The following is a 25,932-nucleotide window of genomic DNA, read 5'->3' on the forward strand; positions in this document are numbered from 1 at the left end:
ATTTTTGGGACAGAGAGAGACAGAGCATGAACGGGGGAGGGGCAGAGAGAGAGGGAGACACAGAATCGGAAACAGGCTCCAGGCTCTGAGCCATCAGCCCAGAGCCCGACGCGGGGCTCGAACTCACGGACCGCGAGATCGTGACCTGGCTGAAGTCGGACGCTTAACCGACTGCGCCACCCAGGCGCCCCCGCACCCGTTTTGTTCTTAGGATGCCCTGCTTCAGCCCCACACGGATAGTGTGGGCCAAGACCGGCCACCGCACTGACAAACCAGAACATAGTGTGGTGCCCTGGGTCATCTGAAAGCCGGAGCCTCAGCTTTTAGGAGACGACACGGAGACTGTCCTAGTAACTCAGTACCTGTCATATCTTTCTCCTCAGGCTGGCTACCGCTGAGCACCACAGGCTGAGTAACTTAGCTCGCCAGGCCCCCAGTGCCCGATAACAGGACCCATAATAGGATTTAGCAAAGGCCTGGAGGGCTTAACAATGCCTTTCGAAGGAGCAGATTTTTTTTTTTTTTTTTTTTTTTTTTTTTGCCCCCAACTGTGCAACCTGAGGCAGCCATCCCCGGGTCCGGGCCCCCTCGGCCCAGAGCACTTGGCGACTCACCTTCCCATCATGCTGTGTCGGAAGCGCTCGGTCAATGAGCTCCCGCTCCTCCTGGATCTGCCTGTAGGCCTCCCCAGTGTGCATAAGCAGCTCGCCCACCGGCTTCTTGAGGCGTTCTAGAGGGAGCGAGCCAAGAATGCAGCCCGCCATCGAGTCAGGACGAACAGGGGCCCTAGCACTGCTCACGGGTCAGTCCCACCGCCGGGCTGATCTCAGGACCCGCTAACAGCAATAAACACTGGGGAGTGGATGGCACAAACGCGACCAGCCTGAACCCAGGCTCCGGCAGGTGGAGCGACAGAAAAACCCAGCACTGGAGCCTCGGTGGTTGATGAGGCCCGGCGGGAGCCGTGTCCGCTTTGCTCACCACTCAGGGCTTCCTGCTGCTGCTTCCGCAAGGCTAGGTTGCGCCGCCAGTTTTTGAGAAAGTTGTGCTGAGGAGGCGGGGCCCAGGGATGCGCCTTCTCCTTCCCTTCTTTTGGGGCTTTCTGCTTTGGCTCCTCTTTAGCTGAGATGAGGGTCACCAGACAGGGCGGGGTGTGTATGAGCTCAGCCAGCTAAAAAGTACACCGAGAGGGGCACTTGGGTGGCTCGGTCGGTCAAGCGTCCAACTCTTTGATTTCAGCTCAGGACGTAACCTCACGGTTGTGAGATCGAGCCCCGAGTCGGGCTCGCGCTGGGTGTGGAGCCTGCTTAAGACTCTCTCTCTCTCTCTCTCTCTCTCTCTCTCTCTCTCTCTCTTGCCATTTGCAGCGACGTGGATGGAGCTAGAGTGTGTTATGCTGGGAGAAATGGGTCAGTCGGAGAAAGACAAATACCACGGGATTTCACTCATATGTGCAGCTCGGGAAGCAGAACAGATGAACATATAGGAGGGGGGAGAAAAAAAAAAGAGAGGGAAACAAACCATGAGAGACTCTTCCAGACAGAGAACAAACTGAGGGTCCATGGAGGGAGGTGGGTGGGGGATGGGCTAGATGGGGAATGGGTACGAAGGAGGGCCCCTGTTGTGATGAGAATTGGGAGTTGCATGTAAGTGATGAACCATTGAATTCTACTCCTGAAACCAGTATTGTACTGTATGTTAACTAACTAGAATTTAAATAAAATTTTGGAGAAAAAAAAAAAAAGATTCTCCCTCTCTCTCTGCCCTTTCGCCCTCCTCCTCTAAACAAACCAACGAACAAACAAGTAAATAAAAAGTACACGGTGAGGGGCGCCTGGGTGGCTCAGTCGGTTAAGCAGCCGACTTCGGCTCAGGTCATGATCTTGCAGTCCGTGAGTTCAAGCCCCGCGTCGGGCTCTGTGCTGACAGCTCAGAGCCTGGAGCCTGTTTCCGATTCTGTGTCTCCCTCTCTCTCTGACCCTCCCCCGTTCATGCTCTGTCTCTCTCTGTCTCAAAAATAAATAAACGTTAAAAAAAAATTAAAAAAAAAAAAAGAGTACACGGTGAGCATGTGGACCCTGGCGAGGAGGAGCTGAACCGGGGCTGAGCAGAGACTTCTTTAGGCCTAACCCCCTGCAGTCCCCCCAACGCTGCTCAGAGTCCCTCCTCTCCTGGACCCCAAGGTAGTGAGTGACAGAACCAGGGGGTCTTGGAAGCCCCTGTCAGTTCCCTCTCTTCCAGAGGGGAACCTTTGCTCTAAGCCTGTGGCCGACAACTCTCAGTGTATCTGTCCTCACAACTGATGCTGATTGGCACCAGCGCCTGCACGGTGACAAGAGACATTTTGATATGACCCCAGGCCCCTTAGCACCAGACCAATCGGAGATGTTTTGCCTGGAACCGGGGAAGCAAAGGCACAGAGAGAGAATAAAGCACCTCACGACGGGAAAGTCAGACAGACATGTGGCCCTCTTCATGTGGCCCTGGGAGCTGTGGGAAGCCACCTTCCTCCACCCTGTGGACCGGAGAGGAGAGCAGGCCAGACCTTGGAGAAGGGAAAACGAAGCTGGCGCACAGGAGTGGAGGGAAGCGAAGGAGTGTGAGCCCTGAGCCCGGATGCCTCTCGGGGTTCAGGCTAACTGAGGCTGGACACACTGGCTTTGGGGTTCCTGGAGGCACCTCTGTATCCTTACAGTGAATTCCTGGCTTCAGCTGAACTAGCTTCAGGTGGTTTCACGGTTGCCAGGGGGAGGGTCACTATCACTTCAGATTCCCCGCGGCCCCAAGACTGAACTGCCTCTCTGGGACCCCAGTCCTGCTTGACTGTGCCAGGTGGTTAAGACCGAGATGACTTCAGCGACTTCTCTCATCCCGGCGGCTCTGTACAAACAAACCTGGATGTTTCCTCGAGCAACTGCAATTCTCTTAAAGTCCTGGAGACTCCCCAAGATGTGGTGAGGCAGAATCTGGTCACAGCCATGGAAGCTGTCACCCGGACCTGGGGGGGAAAGGGGAGGGGACAGAGTAGCTCCTGTAAACGATTCCAGATTCGAGGGGTTGCTTTCTGATGGCGACTCGGCTTTCTCTCAAGGCCGCTCCACGAATTCAGAGACCAGTGAGGCCAAGGCCAAGGCCAAGGCTGGGCATACCAGAGTAGTCCAGGGGCTTCGTGGCTGCATCTGGAGTAGCAGGATATGCTACTAAGTGGCAGACCTTCCTCTTATGATCCTTGGGTTTGAGTTTACGGATGATAAATTTCTGGGTGACGACAGGTCTATCTTGTGTCTCAATAAAGCGAGGAATGTGTTGCTAAAAAAAAACAAAAAACAAAAGAGGAGAATCCCACTTGAGATCAGGAGGAGGAAATAACACCACCCATCTCCTCTGTCCTAATTCTTGGTGGGATTCCTGAAGGCTGACAAATCTGTTTCTCCGGTTCTGTCCATATGTTCTGTCGAGGAAATGCCTGTGCAACAGACTTACGACTTAGCAATGTCCTGGAGGGGAAAAAAAAAAAATAACATCTAATGCCTCCAGACAGTTCAGGTGAGAGGTGGTTGACTCTTTCAGGTAAAGCGTGGGGTTAGGGTTTAGCAGCTTTATCTGCCTCTGTAACATGTTTCTCAAACTCGCTTTTCCCTTCTGTGAAATGGGGATTATAGACACTTGCCTCCATGGGAAGCAAGACACCTCAACATCTCATTTCCCGGGGGTTCTATGTAAATCTCAGAAACGTTAAAACAAACAACATAGTAAATTCCTTTAGATGCAAAGGTGAGGGCACCTGGGTGGCTGAATCGGTTAAGTGTCAGACTCTGGATTTCGGCTCAGGTCGTGATCTCACGGTTCGTGAGTTCGAGCCCCAAGTTGGGTTCCACACTGACAGTGTGGAGTCTGCTTGGGATACTCTCTCTCTCTCTGTTCCTCCCCTGCTTGTGTGCGTGCACTCTCTCCCAAAATAAATAAATAAACTTAAAAAAAATTTAGAGGGGTGCCTGGATGGCTCAGTTGGTTAAGCGTCTGACTTCGTCTCAGGTCACGACCTCACAGTTCGTGGGTTCGAGCCCCGCTTCGGGTTCTGTGCTGACAGCTCAGAGCCTGGAGCCTGCTTCAGATTCTGTGCCTCCCTCTCTCTCTGCCCGTCCCCTGCTTGTGCGCTTTCTCTCTCTCTCTCGAAAATAAATATTGAAAAAAATTAGATGCAAAAGTGAAAAGAATTTGTGCTCAATTCCTCCATGGAATGAGACGCTCCCCCTGCAGTGAGGAGATCCCTGGATTTTATCCTTACCTTCTTCAAGTCTTCCTTTTTAATGGCTAAGGCCAGGATGTCACCCCCTTGTAGGACACTGCTAACAGGCTCAGGTTCTTCCTGAACGGGGGGTGTGAGCTGCTCAGGTACCTTTGCCCGCTTCCTTTCTGAAGAGAAGCAGAAAAGTACGAGTGCTGAAATAGACATATATTTCTAATATATAACATAGATTATAATATAGCTATGTAACATATTCTAATATATAGTATCTCTCTACATATATCAGATTTCATGGCGAGAGGCAGAGCTCAACACCTGCACAGACAGCAGAGGCTGCCAAGGTGGCTCGAGTTCTCTCCTGAAGGTCCCCCTACCCGTTCCCCCCCGGCCTGTTACAGTGAGACTGAGACTTCTGAAGTTGAGACCAGAAGATATCCCATTCCGGGCTGTGCTACTTATAAGCTGTAAAACCTTGGGTACGTACATCGCTTGCCCTCTCCTGGTCTCCTTCCTTTTTGTAAAAAGAGAAAGCTGGACTAAATCAGTGGTTCCTGAACATTAGTCAGATGCCTGCCCGAGGATCTTCTGGAGAGATTTACAAACACAGCTTCCTGGCTGCTGCATGGAGCCGGTGCTAAGGGAAACCGTTATTTTTTTAAAAACTCCCTAGGTGGTTCCGATGCACGGAAGTTTGGTACAAGTGGACTAGATGCTTTCTCAGCGTCCCCCCATTGCTGGCATTGATGCATTGTTCTAGGGGAAGGCGTCAGGTTTCCTTCTTTTTTTTTTTTTTTTAAACGTTATTTATTTTATATTTAGAGAGAGAGAGAAACAGTGCTCGTGTGCGAGCGGGGTAGGGGCAGAGAGACAGGGAGAGAATCCCAAGCAGGCTCTACACTGTCAGTGCAGAGCCTGATGCGGGGCTTGATCCCATGAACTGTGAGATCATGACCTGAGCTGAACGCTTAACTGACTAAGCCACCCAGGTACCCCAGCATCAGGTTTCTTAGGACACTGTCTAAAATGCAGATGCTCTGGGGGAAACAGAACATTCCCCTCTGAGCGTATATTTCATATTCTTTCATTTAATAAATACTTTTAGCCAGGCATCTTCTAGCTAGGCACTGTGCTAGGCTCTGGGGATATAAGGCAGAGTCCTGGGCCTCAAAGAGCACAAGCCCATGGGAGACAAGGCTGTCAAACAGGGTCATTGAACTGGGGTTACTATGGAAGCATCCAGGGGGACCCCAGCCCAGTGTGCAGGGAGGCCGGGGAGGGCTTCGGGGGGAGGTGATGTTTAAACTGAGAGCTAAAGATGACAGAAGTTACACATGGGAAAGGCACTGGGGAACAGGCATTGCAAAGGGAAGAGGCCTAGAGGCAACAGAACAGTGTATGCATGGGGAACTCAGAGCACATTTTTTAAATAGCTGGAGTTCATCAGGGCGGGGTGGGGGTGGCTGGTAGGAAGAGCTTAGTGAGCTGTGGAAAGGACTTCGGTCTTTACCCCGTGGGCCACAACATAGCAAGGGAGGGCTTAGGGGGTGTAAGGGTGAGGACAGGACTAGTTAGGAGTCTACTGCAGGAATGAAGGGAAAAGTGGCTCATGGGACTGGGGAAAGTGGAGAAATCTGAGCCGATTTCCCTCAGGTGCCGGACCCTGAGATCTCACGGGACAGAGCGAATCCTTCTCCAGTGAGGACGCACTCCCTGCCTTCCTCCCACAGAGGTGTTAACGGGTTTCAAATGCATTTTGCTTCTTTGGCTTGGGTCCTCCTGTCTGCTGCCCCCTGGTTTAGAAAGGTTCGACCCAAGGCCCGAGGCTGACACGCGAAATACCATAAGAAAGCCTAAGTCCTGTCTTTAAGGACTTTAAAAACAAAACCCGGATTTGTCCGCTGCTATGCAGAGTGATTTTCGAGGGGCAATGTCACTAAAACATCAAGGCGGGTATTCGGATTATCAAAATCAAGTGTTTTTAGGAAATGCCCACATAGTGGCCAAAAATCCCAAATCAGAATCATTCCAATAGAACTCTAAATCCAGCCTATCGTTCAGTCCGTCTCCTCAGCAACCGGTTCAGCAGAAACCCAGGTGTATCTGTCAGTTGAACCACATGGCGCTGTACACACACACACACACACACACACACACACACACACACACACAGGGCTGAACAGCTCCACCCTGAGTTCTGGTCCCCTCCGCCATCACGTATGAAAATGCAGCCTTCGGTTTTAACTTCCACTTCCTCTCTCCCTTCTTTACAAAGGCACCAAAGGTGATGGCAGACCAAGAGAGAACTGGTAACAGCTGAAGGTTTGCCTTTATAAACATTTTGGAATTTGGGGTGCCTGGCTGGCTCAGTCGGAGGAACAAGTGACTCTTGATCTCGGGGCCATGAGTTTGAGCCCCACATTGGGTGTAGAGGTTACTTAAACAAACAAACAAAGACTTTAAATAAATATTTTGGAACTATTTCTATTTTCCAGGACATTTGCTTCCTCTGTCTGTCACCTTGGCTGACTCTAACACCTTCCCAAAGGATTAAACATCTCCCGATGTGTGCTTTTTACTGGGGCGTGTATAATTACCATGTGTAAATTTATTTTAATTTTTTAAAAAAATTTGTAATGTTTATTTATTTTTGAAAGACAAAGCATGAGTGGGGGAGGAGCAGAGAGAGGGAGAGGGAGACATCCTCTCCTAAGCAGGAGGATCTTAAGCAGGCTCCAGGCTCCCAGCACAGAGCCCGACGCGGGGCTCGAACTCATGAACCGTGAGATCATGACCTGAGCCGAAGTCGGACGCTTAACCAAATGAGCCACCCGGGCACCCCTGACTAAGAGTAAATTTACAAACCTTCAACGTTGCTGAAGACTTCTGAAATAGTGAAACTCTGGTCTGAGGTCTTTCTGAGGTTATCTTGGGTACAGTTCAATACAAGCCCTGTTACTGCATACAGTCAGTGAGTAGCGTGTTCTAGTTAATAAAGTATTTATCAAAATGACATATACACAGAAGATACTGACCAAGCAACTTCTTTGCGCTATAAACTACAGAGAAGATGGTACAAAAGGTTAAGATACGGCTCCTCTTGAGAAACCGAAGACTAGAGCTGACACACACACCAGCATAACATAAGGGCCTAAGTTAGTGGCACAGACGATGCGTTTGGTTACTTGTCCAAGAAGGAACGGATGGATGTGGCTCATACAGTTTAGGGCTGTAAAGAAAGGTTCGGAAGAGAAGCTGCGGGGGTCACAGGCAGCTCCCCAGGCTAAGTCCAGGCCTTGAAGGAGAGGAAGCCTTTGCCCAGAGAGAGCAGCAAACAGAGCTGTTCCCGGTGAAGTCACAGAACGAAGATGGAACATGGCTTCCGCGAGGCGTGGCGACACAGAATGCGTGTTGGGGAGGTGGGGGTGATGTTGGAGATGAGAGAAAAACCAGGGCATGACCGCTTTGCAAAGGAAGGCTGAAGCATTGGTCTTCCTGCTGGAAGGAAGCAGGTTTGGTCCAGGAGGGTGAGTTGGTGAAAGCCGCGTTTCAAAGTGATACATCCAGTGCGGGTAAGTCAGGTGGCTGGGGCGGAGAGCAGGGGGGCGGTGTGTATCTCGAAACCCACGCTGAATGCGGCTTCTGGTGAGCCCCACAACCAGCATTTTCCCTCGATCTTGGCAGCTGCGAGGGGGTCAAAGACCAGCCCGGGGCAGTAAAGTGACACATCTCTTCCGGAGCCAGGCCGGGCAGCTGGAAGCAAGGTGCTCAGGTCAGGTGGGAGTGGGGGAAAGGGGGAAGTCATGGAGGGGGAAGAAACCCGGCCTCGATGTTTTGGTTTCTTGTTTTATCTAAATGTTACTCTTTTTCAGTGTTGATTAAGGCCCTTGGGAGATTCTGACTTTGGGGTTGCTCTGGAGGAACCAAGGGAGAGGCTGTCCCTACCAGGCCTGAGCTTTAATTGATCAGGGAGGGGCATCTGGTACTGCTGGGAGTGCTCCTGGTTTCTTAACAAGAGCAGGGAGAAACTTGGGAGTCCAAAAGGACTCACATCTCTTAACAGGTTTCGTCACAATATTTGCTTGCCTTTTTCCTTATAATTCAGAGAACTTGGAAAAACACAGCATGAGATTACGTGTGTTGATTAGCTATATTGTTCTGAAAGGGGGGGGACAAAAGTATTGTCCTACTACACTGACGTCCCCTGAGATACTTAGAGGGGAAAAAGGAATATTGCATGCTAAACTAAACACTCCGCTTTGTTTCCTCCTCGCCCTGGTGCATGGTTCTCAACTCGAGGGCTATTTAACAAACGAAATTTCCCCTTCTTAAAAATAAATACGCAGTGATAAATCTTTCCTTGATTTGTTTACAGCAGAAAGTTCAAATCTGATAAGATGCAGAAAGCAGGAGGCAGTAGCTAGGAAAGCCCTTGACTGCCCTTGGGAAAGGGGCCAGTTATTTTGCTCTCCTCTCTCTCCATCGTTAAGAACCATATCATGAAACAACATCTCAATCCTGCCTACATCTGACTTTTATACCATGAAGAGGGATTAAAGCCAGCCATACTTACTTAGCAGGCCTCCCAGGGGCCCCTGCTGACCTGCAGACCTGCCCTTCCTCTCACACGGTCACTACTACCTGAGGCTGCCTCTGGGTCTCCCCAAGGCCTGCAAGAGCATGCCCAGACTTTCTGACCTAGCGAGGTGTGGCCCCTGCCTCCCTGTGCAGCCCTCTCTGGCTCCTTTCCCATTCCTCCACACTCACCACCTCTGCCCTGGCCACCAATGTCATCTACATTCTCAGTTCCATGCTTCAGCGGATGCTGTTCCTTGCTCCCTAGACCTGGAGAAGCAAACTGCCTTTTGGGGGGCTGTGGAGTGTCAGCCACAGATGTCACCTGCTTCAGAAAACCTTCCCCCCAAATGCTAGCATCTAAGACCTAGGTCAGGGGCTCTGAGCCCCCTTAACTGCTAGGGATCCCTATATCACAGCATTGATATTTATCTAGTTCCTCCTCCGGCAGTTCGCTAGATTCTGAGTTTCTTGTGGGCTGGGATCACACAGTTAATACTGACACCATTGTCGTCCAGCACGGTGCCCACACACAGCAGGCCCCCAGTAAATGGAAACAACAAAAAATGATGGAAGAGGGGGTGGGTTGCAAATGGGAACACGTCCAGGGGGTCAGTCTGCTGTCACACACCCTGGGGCTCTCTCACCTGCAACCAGAGGGTAGCTGAGGAGGCCAGGAAGCAGTCACGCCTGCGACTGTCTCCAGGTTACACAAATGGGACACGTGTCATCCAGCCAGAAAGGGTATATATGTGGTGGAAAGACACGGGAGGCAGAACCGGCCAGGTTAGGCATTTCTCCTGCGTTTTTCCAGCAGGCCTCTTAGGTGAACACCCTCCAAAGAATCCCCCCAAGTTGTTGGTTTCACGGCCCCAACATGTTTCTTGCATTCTTTCCTGAATTTCTTTTCCCAAGGACTCCTGTTCCCCGCCTTTCTGAAACTCTTTCCTGACTCTTCTGCACCTCATCCAGTGGAGGGCTCCTGCCTTCAGAGTCCCACCCTAAGATTTGGCTAGAAGTAGAAGTCTCCTATGCCTTCCTGCCCAATGCCATCTCCCCAACAACTGATCCCTGGGGCCTCTGGCAGTCCCCTACTTCCTAATCCCCATCCCCAAGACCCTGTGCACTGGGCCTCCTCCCTTTCGGGGGTCGCTGCCTTGTACATCATCCCTGAGGTATGGGGTACGCCTTGTTCCGTACCCCATTCCCCCATGATCTTTACCTCCATCCTGGTGTCACCCCCGTCCTCCAGGCCCCGTGTCGTGAATCCCATCCAAGAACCCCAGCCCCTGTCGGGTTCTCCTGAGCTCCCAAGGCAGCCAGCGCCAACCTTTAATGAGTTCTGCGGCCTCCAAGAATCTGCTTGCGGGTATTCTCAAGCGGGACTCCTTCTTTACTGACTTCATGGTGTGGCCCGGGCTGTGAGCGTGGCCCTGCGCCGCGGGGACCTGGGATAACGAGGCTACGCGGCACCCCCCCGCGACCCCGCGCGCGAGCGCGCCGCCTGCCAGCGGCCGCCAACGCGTCCATAGCAACCAGCGCCCCGCGCGGGGGCGCGCACCCACCGATCAACTTGGGCGGAGACTGCTTGGCAGCCACTTTTTTCATCTGGCCACGCCTACGCGCCCGCCGCGGGCCGCTCCTCCCGCGCGCGGACCCGGAGAACTGCGCCGGCCGCGGTGTGACGTCACAGGGGCGCCGGCGAGCGCCGTGACGTCAGCGGCCTGCGGGGGCGGGGCTGGGGGGGCAGGTGAGAGGGAGGGATGCGCCCCGCCTGCGGCTGCCGCGGCTCCAGGGCCTTCCTTCGGTGCCTCCAGATGACTACTTTCACGCCCTGCCGAAGCCCCCCTGCGTGGCTTCCCGTGGGTTTCGGGGACCTGGTGGCCCCTGCCTGCCCCCTACGCGCGCGCCTGTGACCTCCCCCACCCGCGCTAGCGACAGGCCCTCCATCGCTTCCCAAACAATCCAGGCTTTTACCCCGACTTGGGCCCTTCTCGTACTGCTGGTTTCAGTCCTTGGAGATGCTGCCCTTAACCGCCCAATCTAAAGTAGCCCCTCTGCGGTCCCAACGTTACAATTGCACTCGGGTTCCTTTTTTTCCTAGAGCCCGAACGCATTTGCAAATTATTCTGTTTGTTTAGGGGGTTGCCTGTTGGGAAGTTCGCTGTGAGAATGTAAATTCCGTAGGAGCATGGAAGGCCTGTCACTGGTCCCCACCCCAGCCCAGGTTTAGCACATAAGTAGTCATTCAAACTGTGTGTGGAAGAATGGAAGGGCTTTAGAGCCAGACCGCCGGCTTGCTAGCTTTGTGTTCTTGGACCAGTGCCTTGCCGTCTCTGGCCACAATTTTCTCCCTTATAAGGTGGAGGTCATATTGCCTCCCACACAGGGCAACTTGAAGGATTAGCCGAGAGTATGCACTTAAACTACCCACCACAGTGTCCTCCATAAACTGTAGAACCTTCTCAGTCAGTTCTCAAAATCCTGCCGGGGTTGGACGGGGGAGATACACTCTATACCCATTTTACAGATGAAAAACCTGAGGTCTATAGAGGAGAAGAATGTAAAGTCACCTGACTAGCAAGAAGCATCGTTTGAACCTGATTCTCCCGAATCCAACTTCAGGGGTCTTTGTGCCCTGTCTTCTAGGCTAGTTCCGAGATTTGCTGCAGTCTGCCCTAGACAGGGGAGAAACTAGGGAGGATGCCTGTAGGGCTGGTCAGTCAATCTCCAGGCTCCCTGTGTGTTCCCCGTTACCCAGCCTCTCCCAGGGGGCACGGCCTCTTCATGCCCTTCTACATGGTCTCTTATTGACTGAGACATCCTCCATGGGCAGCCTCTCTTCTGCTCTGGAAGGTCCAAGCACCAGCCTCCTTCCAGTTCACTCCATTAACATTTACTGAGCACTTAGGGTAACCAAGCTGAGCACTGTGTCATCTGGGCTCTCCGGGAGGCAGACACTGAGATGGGGTCAGGAGCGCAAGATGTTTATTGTGGGGAAGAGTGGGGGTAGGGGAGGGCTTATGAAAGATGAAGGGCGAGGAAGCAGGACGGGGCTGGGAGAGCCACAGACTGCGTGGCAGATCTCCCAAAGTCATGGACGTCTGGGGCAAAGAATGTTCATTAGAGGCTGTCGGCTAACTGCGCTCCTTGCGGGTGAACAGTGAGTTCTTTCTTGAGGGAAGAAACCTGGAGCTCAGTGACATACAGAGGACAGTAAGAAGCATTCCCTCTTGCCCTCTAGGTGCTTAGAGTGAAAGACAAACACTCGCGCAACGCATTCCAGGAGCCCAGCTTCCGGAGGGCCTTTTAACTTTGGGGCGTGACACAGCTTGTGCATAGCCTGGCTCGGCTATGGACAGAGGGCTGGGGGCCATTCGGGTTCAGCAGAGGTTAAAGGACAAGGGAAGAAGGAGGGGGGGAGAGATATATGGTTAGGCTGAGCTCTGCCACCATCCTTTGAGTGAACTTGGACAGATCTCATCCGCTCTCTGTGCTTCGGTATCACCGTCTGCTTCATGAAGGTGCCAGACCAGATCAGAGCTGCTTGACCTTCGAAGAACCTAAGCAAAGCTAGGAAGTTTCCCCCCTGATACGTGCATTTGGATTTTTTTTTTTTTTTTTTACTATGGTAAAATACATGTAACATAATAGTCACCATTTTAACAAATGGCAATTCAGTGGCATTTAGTACACTCACAATGCTGTCCAACCATCACCACTCTGGTTCTAGAACTTTTTAATCATCCCCAAAGAAACCTTGTATCCAGTAAGCAGTCACTCCCCATTCCCCTCTCTCCCCAGCCCCAGGCAACCACTGATCTCCTTTCTGGCTTTATTGATTTGGATATTTTCTATATATTTTCTATATTCTGGGTATTTTCTATAAATGGAATCACGCACTATTCAGCCTCTTGTGTCTCTCTTCTTTCACTCGGCATAATGTTTTCAAGGCTCATCCATGTTGTAGCACGTATCAGCACTTCCGTCCTTTTTATGGCCAAATAATATTCCCCGGTATGGTTGTACCACCTTTTGTTTATCCATCATCTCTGCATCTGGTTTTGCACATGATTTTGCATTCAATTCCAGGAACTCCCTGGAGTGCACTCATGCGTCCCTGGGGTGAACCGGGCTGACGTCAGTGTGCCTTAGACACGGAGCTGGGTCATCTCAAAGTGGATTTCCAACTCTAATGTATGTGCTCAGGGGGTAGTGATTAATCACAAGTCGGGAAGGCAGAGTGAATATCAAGGGAGCCTTCCTGGAGGAGGTAGCATTTGAGGCAGGCTGCTGAAAGTAAGAATGCAACAGGCAGGTCCTCTTCAGGAGGACACAGCAGGAGCTGAAGCCCCAACAGGATAAAGCTCTAGAGGGGTGGGGGTGGGGGGAGAGGACAGAATAGCATCATTTAGCTACTGCAGCTGTGACAGTCTCCTCCCCCCTGAGCAACAGCCAGCCGGGAGCCCCGGGGAGGAGGCGGTGGCTGGGTTGACAGAGGGCACAACCTCAATTACTGCCTCATGTCTCTGTTTGTTTCCACCCAGCCAGGTGCCGGGCATGTCCTCAGCCACTCTTTGCAGAGGCTAACTAGCCTCCCGAAATAGAAAATGTGTTTCCTCCACGGGCTGCACCGCCCTCTCCCAAGGCCTGAGGCTGGGGCAGCTGGTTCTCCAGCCCCTCACATCTTTTTTTTTTTTTTTTAATGTTTATTTATTTTTGAGAGACAGAGACAGAACATGAGCGGGGGAGGGGCAGAGAGAGAGGGAGACACAGAATCCGAAGCAGGCTCCAGGCTCCGAGCTGCAGGCACAGAACCCGACGCGGGGCTCGAACCCACCAACTGCAAGATCATGCCCTGCGCTGAATCGGGTACTCAACTGACTGAGCCACCCAGGGGCCCCGCCAGCCCCTCACATCTTGCTGGCCGCCCTCCCCTCCCTCTGGCTCTCTCCTCCCAGTTCAGGCCACTGCTCCCGCCTCCCCTCCGCACACACACCCGGCCCACTCTCCACATCTGGCTCCCTCTCCTCTAATCTGGCCTCCACCCTCTGAACTGACTACTCACACCACCACCCCCTCCTCCCTGGAGCCTTGCTCAGCCAGCACTCAGCGGCAAGCTTCTGTTATCCTGGACCCGAAAGTCAGGCCACAGCTGGACTCTGTTTCCAGGAGGGACTGACTTCAGCGTCAGGGATGGTGCAAAGACTCCAGGCGCCGCCCCCAGGCTCAACCTGCCCTTACTCCCCCCTGCAGAAGGACGCCAGGGGAGACTTTTAGGAGCCTACACAGAGTAGAGGTCAGGAGCAAGAGGAGGTTTGGAATAAACCGGTGCGGGGGGGGGGGGGGCAGGGGTTACATCTTAACGTTGCCCTTCCTGAGCCATCTCTCTCCTCTTTGGAGTGGGGGCAGCACTGGCCTCAGAGTCGCTGTCACCCTCTGTCGTCTCACCCTGTTTTGCTATCCTCAGAATCCTTTCCACATCCTCCTCCTCCTCGGTCTGTTACTGTCGGCCCCCTCTGAAGCGTGAGGGTCAGGGGCGCCGGCGCCCTGCCGTATCCCAGTTCCTGGAAGCGTGTCTGGTACACGTGAGCCATCAACAATGGGTAGGTGTGGGGGGGGGAGCCTAGAGAAGCAGCAGTAGGTTCATGGCAGCTGCCTTTCAATATCTCCGGGGCAGGGAGAGAGAGAGCCTGGCTCCCGGGGAGCAGTGCTCAAAGGCAAAACCCGCAAACCACAGGGACGCGTTCCCAGGAGGTTTGCTGCAAGACGTCTAAGAACCAGAGCTCTCGCCTCTGGTTCGGGAATTGCTGGGACCATCTGCCTGGGGCTGCAGTCAAAGACAAGCCCCGAGGGTCCAAGGTGAAACCTCCTCCAAAAGGAGGTTCTCGGCCGGTTCCTTCCCTCTCTCGCTCCCTCCCTCCCTCCTTGTGCTGGTCAGAAGGCTGCTTGCTGAGGGAAGAATCAGGGCCCTGGGGAGCTGTCTCTTCTTCCTCTAGACTGTGGGGGTACCCCGCTCCTCCAGTGAGAACATTGTTCTAGCGGCTCTCGGCTTGGAACTGAGAGGGAAGTTGCTGGCGAAGGGCCCTGGGCCCGAGTCTCTTTCTTTTTCTTTTCTTTTTTTCCTTTTTAACGTTTATTTATTTATTTATTTATTAAAAAAAATTTTTTTTAACATTTATTTATTTTTGAGACAGAGAGAGAGCATGAACAGGGGAGGGTCAGAGAAAGAGGGAGACACAGAATCTGAAACAGGCTCCAGGCTCTGAGCTGCCAGCACAGAGCCCGACGCGGGGCTCGAACCCACGGGCCGTGAGATCATGACCTGAGCCGAAGTCGGACGCTTAACCGACTGAGCCACCCAGGCTCCCCAATGTTTATTTATTTTTGAGAGAGAGAGAGAGACAGACAGACTGAGTGCAAGCGGGGGAGGGGGAGGGGGGACAGCGAGAGAGAGAGAGAGAGAGAGAGAGAGAGAGAGAGAGAGAGAGAGATACAGAATCTGAAGCAGCTCCAGGCTCTGAGCTGTCAGCAGAGTCTGATGCAGGGCTGGAACCCACAAACCTCGAGATCATAACCTGAGCTGGAAGACGCTTAACCAACTGAGCCACCCAGCGCCCCGGCCCCCCAGCCCCAGTCTCTTTCTACCTGGGTGACTCTGGCCCTGTGTCTCCCTCCTCTCCTCCCCTTGCAGAATGGGCTCCATACCGCCTTCCTCCATCCACTTCCCAGGATCAGTGCAAGGAGAAAAACAGAAGTACTCAATGTGTAAATACTCTGAAAACTACAGATGAAAGGGATTACAGTTAAGGCCCAGAGCACTCCAGTCCACTAGATAATTTCTGTCTTAGACTGTGCGGTAGGCAGAGTGATGGCTCCCCAAGGATTTCCACATCCTCAGCGCCAGAAGCTGTGAATTTGTTACCTTAACACAGCAAAAAGGACTTCTGCAGATAAGGCTTCTGAGAAGGGGATATTATCCGGAACTATCCCATGGGCCCAGTGTAATCCCAGGGCCCTTATAAGAGAGAGGCAGGGGGGTCAGGGTCAGAAAAGGAGATGGGATGGCGGAGGAAGTGTTGGCGCGATGCGACAGCCTTTAGTCGCCAGAAAAGGCAAGGAGCACCTTCTTTCCTAGAGCCCCAGGAGAAACACAGCTTGACCGACACCTGGATTTTAGCCATTTCTGTCTTGTGACCTCCAGAATTGTAAGATAGTAGATGTGTGTTGTTTTAAGCCACTAAGTTCATGGCAGTGTGTTACGGCAGCAGTAGGAAATTAATATAGACAGGGCCATACAGACACTGCTTCAAATTTGGTTCCCTAACACACTTTTTCAATATTCCTCCTTGGTCAATGCTAAGTGCTGTCATTACCAAGTTAAGTCATGACTCCCATGTTCCCAGTAAGTAGATCACTGTTTATTGGTCTTGAGTTCCATTTTAGCAGATCATCCAAATTCCCACACATCCGAGTTCAAATCCCAGCACAATAATTTTCTAGCTGGTGACCTTGAGCTAGGTCACTTAACCTCTCTGAGCCAGTCTGTTCTATGGCAGAAATAGGGAGTTGTAAGAATTAATAGGATTCCATTCAAAAACTCTTTCCTTTCTCAGATATTAAAGGGTCGTGTTCAAGGTTGCCAGATAAAATACAGAATGCCCAGTTAAATTAGAATTTCAGATAAAACAGGCTCAGTCAGTTAAGTGTCATGATCTCATGGTTCACAGGTTTAAGCCCTGCTCAGCCCCTGGAGCCGGCTTCGAATTCTGTGTCTCCCTCTCTCTCTGTCCCTCCCCCACTCACACTCTGTCTCTCTCTTTCTCTCTCTCTCAAAAATAAACATTAAAAAAAATAAAAATAAAATAAAACAGGGGCGCCTGGGTGGCTCAGTTGGTTAAGCATCCGACTTCAGCTCAGGTCATGATCTCACAGTTCATGAGTTTGAGCCCTGCATTGAGCTCTGTGCTGACAGCTCAGAGCCTGGAGCCTGCTTTGGATTCTGTGTCCCCCTCTCTCTGACCCTCCCTCAGTCATGCTCAGTCTCCCTCTCTCTCAAGAATAAATAAACATTAAACTTTTTTTTAAAGTTTTTTTTCAGATAAAACAAATAATTTTTTTTTTCAGTATGCCCCATGCAATATTTAGGACATATACTAAAAATGTATTCATTGTTTTATCTGAAATTCAAACGTAACTGGGTGTCTATAGTTTTATTTACCAGATCTGGCAACTCCAGTCTTGTCCCAGGTCACATAGCTTGTAAGCAACAGAGTGAAGGGCCTGGCTTTGAGCAGATTGGCTGAGCCACACAGCAGCCCTGAACTCACAACTCAGGGGAGGCTTCAAAGACAAATGCAACTTGAGCTTTGGAAACCCATTTCATATCTTAAAAATATCTAAAATGATCATGAAAATCAAATTTTCTTTTCTTTTTCTTTTGTTTAAAGTAATCTCCACACCCAGAGTGAGGCTCAAACTCATGACTCTGAGATCAAGAGTCACATGCTCTATTAGGGGAGCCTGAGTGGCTCAGTCGGTTAAGCGTCCAACTTCGGCTCAGGTCACGATCTCGCGGTCCGTGAGTTCGAGCCCCGCGTCAGGCTCTGGGCTGATGGCTCGGAGCCTGGAGCCTGCTTCCGATTCTGCGTCTCCCTCTCTCTCTGCCCCTCCCCCGTTCATGCTCTGTCTCTCTCTATCCCAAAAATAAATAAACGTTAAAAAAAATTAAAAAAAAATAAACCAAGAGGAAATTCACATGACATCTCATAGAACACAAACCTTAAAAAAAAATTAAAAAAAAAAAAAAAACCAAGAGGAAATTCACATGACATCTCATAGAACACAGAGTTCGCCACTTAGGGGCACCTTGCTGGCTCAGTAGGTGGAGCCTGTGACTCATGATCTTGGGCTGTGAGTTTGGGTCCTGTGTTGGGCATAGAGATTACGTAAAGAAAAATAAAAGCTTAAAAAAAAATTCACTATTTAAAGTGTGTCAATTCAGTGGTTTTTGCTATATTCACAAAGTTGTGCAACCATCACCACTATCTGGTTCCAGATCACCCTGGAAAGAAACCTTGTGTCCATTAGCAGTCACTCTTTGATCCACACACCCCCCCCTCCCCGCCCCCTACCGGTTCCCTGGCAAACACTAATCTACCTTCTGTCTCTACAGATGTGCCTCTTCTGGACATTTCATGTGTATGAAATCATACAGTATGGACCTTTCGTGTCTGGTTTCTTTCACTTAGCATGATGTTGTCAAGATTTATCCGTGTAGCTTGTATTGGTGCATCACTTCCTTTCTTTTTTTTTTTTTTTTTTTAATTTTGTTAATATTTATTTTTGAGAGACAGAGAGAGAGAGACAGAGGAGTCTGTCCCACAGTGCCCGACGTGGGACTCAAACTCACAAGCCGTGAGATCACGACCTGAGCCGAAGTCGGACACTTACCCGACTGAGCCACCCAGGCGCCCCCAACGAATAATATTTCGTTGTATGAGTATACCACATTGTATTTCTCCATTCATCAGTTGATGGGCACTTGGGTTGTTTCCACTTTGTGGCTATTGTGATTAATGCTGCTATGAACATTTGTGTATGAGTTTTTGTGTGACCCTCTGTTTTCAGCACCTTAGATGCATACCCAGTCATTCCACTCCTGGGTCATGTGGTAACTCTATATTTAACTTTTTGAGGCAAAAACCCTTTCTTTTCCACGCAACTACACCGTGTTACATTCCCACCAACACCAGCGGGGTATGAGGGTTCCAATTTCTCCACAAACATACCGACACGTCTTATTTTCCTTTCCAGAAATAATTATAACCGTCCTCGCGGGTGTGAGGTAACCTCTCACTGTGGTTTTGATGTGCATTTCCTTAATGGCTGTAATGATGTCAAGCAGGTTTTCATGTGTTATCTGTCTTCTTTGGAGAAATGTCTATTCACATCCTTTGCCCATTTTTTTTTAAGTTTATTTTTGAGAGGGAGACGAGATGGGGTGAGTGGGGGAAGGGCAGAGAGACAGAGAGAGAGAGAGAGAGAGAGAGAGAGAGAGAATCCCAAACAGGCTCCACGACATCAGCACAGAACCAGATATGGGGCTGAAGCTCACGAACGGTGAGATCATGACCTGAGCCAAAGTCAGACGCTCGACCAACTGAGCCACCCAGGTGCCCCTATGTATGCTAACTTTTTTAATGCTTACGATAATCAAATGAGGTGGAGAATCTTATTAGCATTCCTGTTTTACAGATGAAGAAACTGAGGCACAGAAAGGTGAAGTCGCTTGCCTGAGATTAAGCAGCAAACAGGTGACAGAGCTGGGATCCGAACTGTTCACACACCAGGGCCCCAGAAGGGCCCCTGTTCACCCTGTGCTCAAGCTGGAGTGCCTGAATAGGATCCTTAAATTGTCCCCGGACCAGAGTGCCTCGGTGGGTCAGTGGGTTGAGCGTCCCACTCTTGATTTCAGCTCAGGTCACAATCCCAGGGTCATGGGATTGAGCCTCGTGTTGGGCTCCATGCTGAGTGTGGATCCTGCTTGGGATTCTCTCTCTCTCTCTCTCTCTCTCTCTCTCTCTCAAATAAAATATTAAAAAATTAAAAAAAATTGTCCCTAGACCTTCAGATCTTGTTCAAGACTAGGATTGCCTGCTGGACAGTTCACAGAGCTCATTTGTATTGCCCATGAATTACCCTGAAGGGTCAGTGCTGGGTGGGGATTGGGAGGAGGGGGCATTTGTTTCCTCCATGATGTAAAGCTGAGACCCTGCCCATCCTGTCCCCCACTGGTGTCACCAAGGCCCTCAGAAAGGCATATAGTCTCTCATTGGGGTCTTTTTATTATTATTATTATTTTTAACATTTATTTATTTTTGAGAGAGAGAGAAGAGTCAAAACACGAGCGGGGGAGGGGCAGAGAGACAGGGGGACACAGAATCCCAAGCAGGCTCCAGGCTCTGAGCTGTCAGCACAGAGCTGGATGTGGGGCCCGAACCCATGGACTACAAGAATCATGACCTGAGCTGAAGTCGGATGCTTAACCAACTGAGCCACCCAGGCACCCTTCATTGGAGTCTTAATCACAATAAGAAAGGTCATCAAGGAGAGTGAGGTAAATCGGTCAGGTTCAAGGGCAGTGGAAGCCCAGGCTAAGTCAGGAACAGCAGGAACGGAGGTAAGAAGGCCCAAGATCTAGGGAATGAGAGGCAGTGGGCACCATGAGAGACCTAATCAGGAGCCGGGCACAAAGCAAAGGCTCGCTCTGGGAGTGTGCCTCAGGGGTCTGGAAGGCAGGTGGGGGCACTCCCTGCCCACATAGGTCAGCCACCTGAAGAGTGGGGCCATTCCTGTCTGACCTGCTAGGAAAGAGAGAGAGCAAGGAACACTGGTATAAAAAGTCACCGAGCGAGGGGCCCTTCTTTCCACTGTGGGTGATGCCGCCTGGGGGCTATCACTCTGCCCTGTGGCCCACACCCTCCCAGCCACCTGGGAGGTGGCAAATTCTTCATTGGGATGGCAGGAAAAATCTTCCAAGGCTACCTACTGACAAGTTTGGGCATCACAAAGAAATGACAGGTGTCTTCGTCAGTCACCAGGAATTCCTGTTCAGGACCTGCCTTCTTTAGGGCTGGCATGCCCAGGGCACTGTACATGACAATGAAAACACTAATAGTAATAACTACTGCAGTTTTCAAATGTGCATTTTGTGCCAGGAATTGCACTAGGCTCTTCTCATCCAACCAACTATCCATCCATCCACCCACCCACCCATCCATCCATCCACCCACCCATCCATCCATCCACCCACCCATCCATCCATCCACCCACCCATCCATCCACCCACCCACCCATCCATCCACTCACCCATCCATCCACCCACCCACCCATCCATCCATTCACCCATCCATCCACCTACCCACCCATCCATCCATTCACCCATCCACCCACCCATCCATCCACCCATCCATCCATCCACCCACCCACCCATCCATCCATCCATCCTTGCCAACCTTATAATAACCTTGAAAAAGGCACAGTCCCTGCCTTCAGAGCTGAGGAAATGGAGACTCACAGAGTGAGCGGCTATATTAAGGTCACCCCCCTAGCTTACAGTTACTTTGGTCTTCTGTCCCATGCACTTGAACCCAAACTTAACTGATAATCACCTCAAACCTCTGGAAGTATAAAGGGGACTTTCACACTTTACCTTCTATGCTATGGCATTGCCGGTGCTGATTGTTATTACTTTTTACAATAAGAATATATTCATGTCTTCGTTGTATACACGTCTGTTTCAGAGTCCCAGAGAACGCAAATCGAATGCCAGCCCCACCACTTCCTACCTATGTGACCTTGGGCACTCGGTTAACTCTCTGAGTCTGTTCCCTCATCTATAAAACTTATCTCATTGGGTTGTTGTGGAGCTTAAATGCACTAATGCAGATAAAATTCTTGGCATCATGCCTGGCTTACAGCTATGACTGTACGACATAATGCTACCACACAGGCACTGATGGTGGCAAAACCAAGGAGAAAAGCCCAGAACATATTGTTGAGTAAGAAAACAGCTTGCAAAACTGGCACACGAGTGTGATCCCTTGGGTGAAAAATTATTTTTATTTCTACATCTAGCTGTATATGTATGCATCAAGACATGTCTGGAGGGACGGTTGTCCAAATGTTAGTAGTGGTAACTTTAGGGTAGTAGAATTTTTGCTTTCTTCTATACGGTCGAAAAAAAAAAAAGCATTATGATTCCTTGAGCAGGAAAGTGAAAAAAGAAAAAAAAGAAAAAAGAAAAAAGAAAAACCCTTCAGAAAACAATATAACGATTCACACCAAGAATCATTAGAGCATTCCTACCCTTTGACCCAGCTATGTCACTCTTGGGAACTGACCCGAGGAAATAATTCAAACGAAAGAAGAAGCTATATCCATAAAAGCATGCACTGTGGCATTATTTATAGTCGAGGAAAACGAGTAACCACTTAAGTGGCTTGCATTAGGGTAATAATTATTAAATTATTCACCCATTGGAACACTGTGCAACAATTAAAATGAGAAAGATGATAACCGTGTAGCAACATGGAAAATGCTGATGACCGAATGAGAGGCAGAACGGGTAGATGCAGAATGAGATCTGTGAGCACGGGCAAAAAAAATAATCCTGCATGCATTTGGATGAGGACTTCAAGGAACACAGGCAAGTAAAAACCACTGAATTTGTTGGGGCCATTGATTGTCAGAGATTTTTTTTTTCTTTTTCATTTAGAATTCTAATGTTTCTATAGTGTTGTTTGTGTAATTTTTTTTATCCTTTTTTTTTTTTTTTAAGTGGGGAGCCCGACACGGAGCTTAAACTCATGACTCTGAGATCAAGACCGGCGCCGAGATCAAGAGTTGGATGCTTAACCGCGCTCCTGTGAAATAATTTTTCAATGGAGATCGGGGTGCCTGGGTGGCGCAGTCAGTTAAGCATCCAACTCCTGACTTTGGTTCAGGTCATGATCTCAGGGTTGTGGGATCGAGCCCCGAATTGGGCTCTGTGGTGAGCGTGGAGCCTGCTTAACATTTTCTCTCTCTCTCTCTGCTTCTGTCCCTCCCACTCCTCCTGTGTGCACCTGTTCACGTTCTCTTTTTCTAAAAATAAAAATAAATATAAGTGGAGAGGGGCTAGATGGGTGATGGGTATTAAGGAGGGCACTTGTGATGAGCCCTGGGTGTCGTATGTAAGCGAGGAATCACTGAAGTCTATTCCTGAAACCAATATTGCACTATATGTTAACTAAATAACATTTTCAAAAATGGCTTTGAAATCCCCTTGGGGAACAGAAGGGGAAGCAGGGAGAGGTAGATAAGAGGGAGGGGCTCCGGAGAAGTGAAATGCAGAGTCGATCTAAAATACAGGGCAACATTTCCAGCGTGGCCTTTTACCTGGGTGGCTTCCGAGGTTGCACCCACTTTGTTCCCTGACTTGAGAGCGATCAGACGGACAGCAGAGTTGCCCAGGTTAAGAAGGCTGGTAATAAAGCTAGGGTTGAGTGCTCTTCAGATTGGGGTCATTTGTAAAAGTCCGTCAGGCTTGCCATTGACGAGATTATAGAGAAGCGAGCGCTAGCTTGGGAGGGTGAACTGGGCAGGTTTCTTGGAGGGTGGTTTGGCATCGTGTAGCCAAAGAATGTGCGTGTCCTCAGAATCGGCAACCCCGCTTCTTAGGACTTATCCTCAACCTAAGGAAATGATTAAGTCGGTGCATAAAAATATTTACGTAGGATGTTCATCACACACAGTTTCATCGGAAAAGAATTGGTAAACCAAATTTCGGCATAACGGTGCAGTGGTACATTATGCAGCTACACTAGGGTAGAAATAACAACTTTTTTAGATGTTTATTTATGTTGTGTGAGAGAGAGAGAGAGAGAGAGCACAGGAGAGGGGCAGAGAGAAAGGGAGAGAGAGTCCCAAGCAGGCTCCATGCTGTCAGCACACAGCCAGACACAAGGCAGGGCTTGAACCCATGAACTGTGAGATCGTGACCTGAACCAAAATCAAGAGTCAAGTTAACTGACTGAGCCACCCAGGCGCCCCTACATAACAAATCTGACATGGTAAGATGCTCACCACATATTAGGTAGAAGGCCGCACAGCAAGACATACATTATCCCATTTTTGTAAGATTAGGTATGCAGGGGCACCTGGGTGGCTCAGCCGCTTACGCGTCTGACTCTTGGTCTCCGATCTGGCCATGATCTCACAGTTCATGAGTTCGAGCCCTACATGGGGCTTTGCGCCGACTGCTTGGAGCCTGCTCAGGATTCTCTCTCTCCCCTGCTCACATTCTCTCAAAATATATAAATAAACTTAAAAAAAAAATCTATTCATTAAAAAAAAAAATTGTGGGGCCGCCTGGGTGGCTGAGTCGGTTAAATGTCTGACTTTGGCTTAGGTCATGATCTCATGGCTTGTGAGTTCCAGTCCCACATCGGGCTCTGTGCTGACAGCTCAGAGCCTGGAGGCTGCTTCGGATTCTGTGTCTCCATCTCTTTTTGTCCTTCCCCCGCTCATGCTCTGTCTCCCTCTCTCTCTCACAAAAAATAAACATTAAAAAAAAATTTTTTAAAAGATCGTGTATGTAAAAGTGTTCATTTTCATGTAAGAATTTCTCACGGTGATTAATCTGAATGGTGGGATTATAAATTGCAGGGGCCAGTGTAGTCTCAACTATGCTGTAGTAACAAACAGCCCCAAAACCTATCAGTTTCCAACAGCAAAGATAATTTCTCACTCGGCCCATGTCTGTTGTGCTTGGCTACTCCTCTGCCCCCCATCTTCACTGCGGGGCCCAGGGTGACATTCTCTTCCCGAACACTGCAGGTCTCTGTGGCAGAGGAAGGAGACGGTGGCCCACCCATGTAAGACATGGCTCTTACAGACGGCACTAGGCAAGTGTCATGGCCCTTCCCAGGTCCAACAGGGCAGGCATATGATCTCCCATGGGTCCTCAGGGAGGGGTAATCAAGGAGGGGTAGTAAACATTTTCAACAGTAGTACATCTACCACACACGTTAGCTCACCCTTGTCTTAGTCCCTTGGGCTGTTATAACAAAAATGCCATAGATGGGGTGGCTTCAACAATACACATTTACTATCAAAATAACACCAGCATTCTTCACAGAGCTGGAACAGATAATCCTAAAATTTGCACGCAACCAGAAAAGACCCCGAAGAGCCAAAGCAATCTTGAAAAAGAAAACCAAAGCAGGAGGCATCACAATCCCAGACTTCAAGCCGTATTACAAAGCTGTAATCATCAAAACAGTATGGTACCGGCACAAGAACAGCCACTCAGATCAATGGAACAGAATAGAGCACCCAGAAATGGATCCACAAACGTATGGCCAACTAATCTTTGACAAAGCAGGAAAGAATATCCAATGGAATAAAGACAGCAAGTGGTGCTGGGAAAACTGGACAGCGACATGCAGAAGAATGAACCTGGACCACTTTCTTACACCATACACAAAAACAAACTCAAAATGGATGAAAGACCTCAATGTAAGACAGGAAGCCATCAAAATCCTCGAGGAGAAAGCAGGCAAAAACCTCTTTGATCTTGCCCACAGCAACTTCTTACTCAACACGTCTCTGGAGGCAAGGGAAACAAAAGCAAAAATGAACTACTGGGACCTCATCAAAATAAAAAGCTTCTGCACAGCGAAGGAAATAATCAGCAAAACTAGAAGGCAACCGACAGAATAGGAGAGGATATTTGCAAATGACATATCAGATAAAGGGTCAGTATCCGAAATCTATAAAGAACTTATCAAACTCAACACCCAAAAACAAATAATCCAGTGGAGAAATGGGCAAAAGGCATGAATAGACACTTCTCCAAAGAAGATATCCAGGGGGCGCCTGGGTGGCGCAGTCGGTTAAGCGTCTGACTTCAGCCAGGTCACGATCTCGCGGTCCGTGAGTTCGAGCCCCGCGTCGGGCTCTGGGCTGATGGCTCAGAGCCTGGAGCCTGTTTCCGATTCTGTGTCTCCCTCTCTCTCTCTGCCCCTCCCCCGTTCATGCTCTGTCTCTCTCTGTCCCAAAAAATAAATAAACGTTGGAAAAAAAAAATTAAAAAATAAATAAATAAATAAATAAAATAAAAAAAAGAAGATATCCAGAGGGCTAACTGACACATGAAAAGATACTCAACATCACTCATCATCAGGGAAATATAAATCAAAACCACAATGAGATACCACCTCACACCTGTCAGAATGGCTCACATGAACAACTCAGGCAACAACAGATGTTGGCGAGGATGTGGAGATGCCACCATTGTTGGTGGCAATGCAAGCTGGTGCAGCCACTCTGGAAAACAGTATGGAGGTTCCTCAAAAAACTAAAAATAGAACTACCCTACAACCCAGTAGTTGCACTACTAGGTATTTATCCAAAGGATACAGGTGTGCTGTTTCGAAGGGGCACATGCACCCCCATGTTTATAGCAGCACTATCAACAATAGCCAAAGTATGGAAAGAGCCCAAATGGCCATCGATGGATGAATGGATAAAGAAGATGTGGTATATATATATATATATATATATAT

The 25,932-nt window shown here is 49.7% G+C and overlaps 1 protein-coding gene across 7 annotated transcripts in view; it reads right to left on the minus strand.

The window, feature by feature from the left end:
• MYCBPAP (MYCBP associated protein) overlaps positions 1–10,502 on the minus strand; it is a 20,369-nt gene extending 9,867 nt beyond the window's left edge. For 3 of the 7 annotated variants that reach the window (XM_040497176.1, XM_040497174.1, XM_040497178.1), the window contains exons 1-6: positions 10,152–10,309; positions 4,289–4,416; positions 3,150–3,309; positions 2,895–2,998; positions 982–1,171; positions 615–730 (exon numbers count right to left, since the gene is read on the minus strand). In XM_040497176.1, the coding sequence (XP_040353110.1) occupies positions 615–730; positions 982–1,171; positions 2,895–2,998; positions 3,150–3,309; positions 4,289–4,416; positions 10,152–10,227 (774 nt within the window). In that variant the 5' untranslated portion in view covers positions 10,228–10,309. Of the gene's footprint in view, positions 1–614; positions 731–981; positions 1,172–2,894; positions 2,999–3,149; positions 3,310–4,288; positions 4,417–10,043; positions 10,065–10,151; positions 10,311–10,386 lie in introns of those variants that run through there. The other 4 variants (XM_040497179.1, XM_040497172.1, XM_040497175.1 and 1 more) reach the window with 3 other exon arrangements.
• Between the last annotated feature and the right edge of the window lie 15,430 nt (positions 10,503–25,932).

The sequence above is a fragment of the Herpailurus yagouaroundi genome, unplaced genomic scaffold, assembly GCF_014898765.1.
Source record: "Herpailurus yagouaroundi ecotype Mexico unplaced genomic scaffold, PumYag 189, whole genome shotgun sequence".
NCBI classification, from domain to species: domain Eukaryota; kingdom Metazoa; phylum Chordata; class Mammalia; order Carnivora; family Felidae; genus Herpailurus; species Herpailurus yagouaroundi.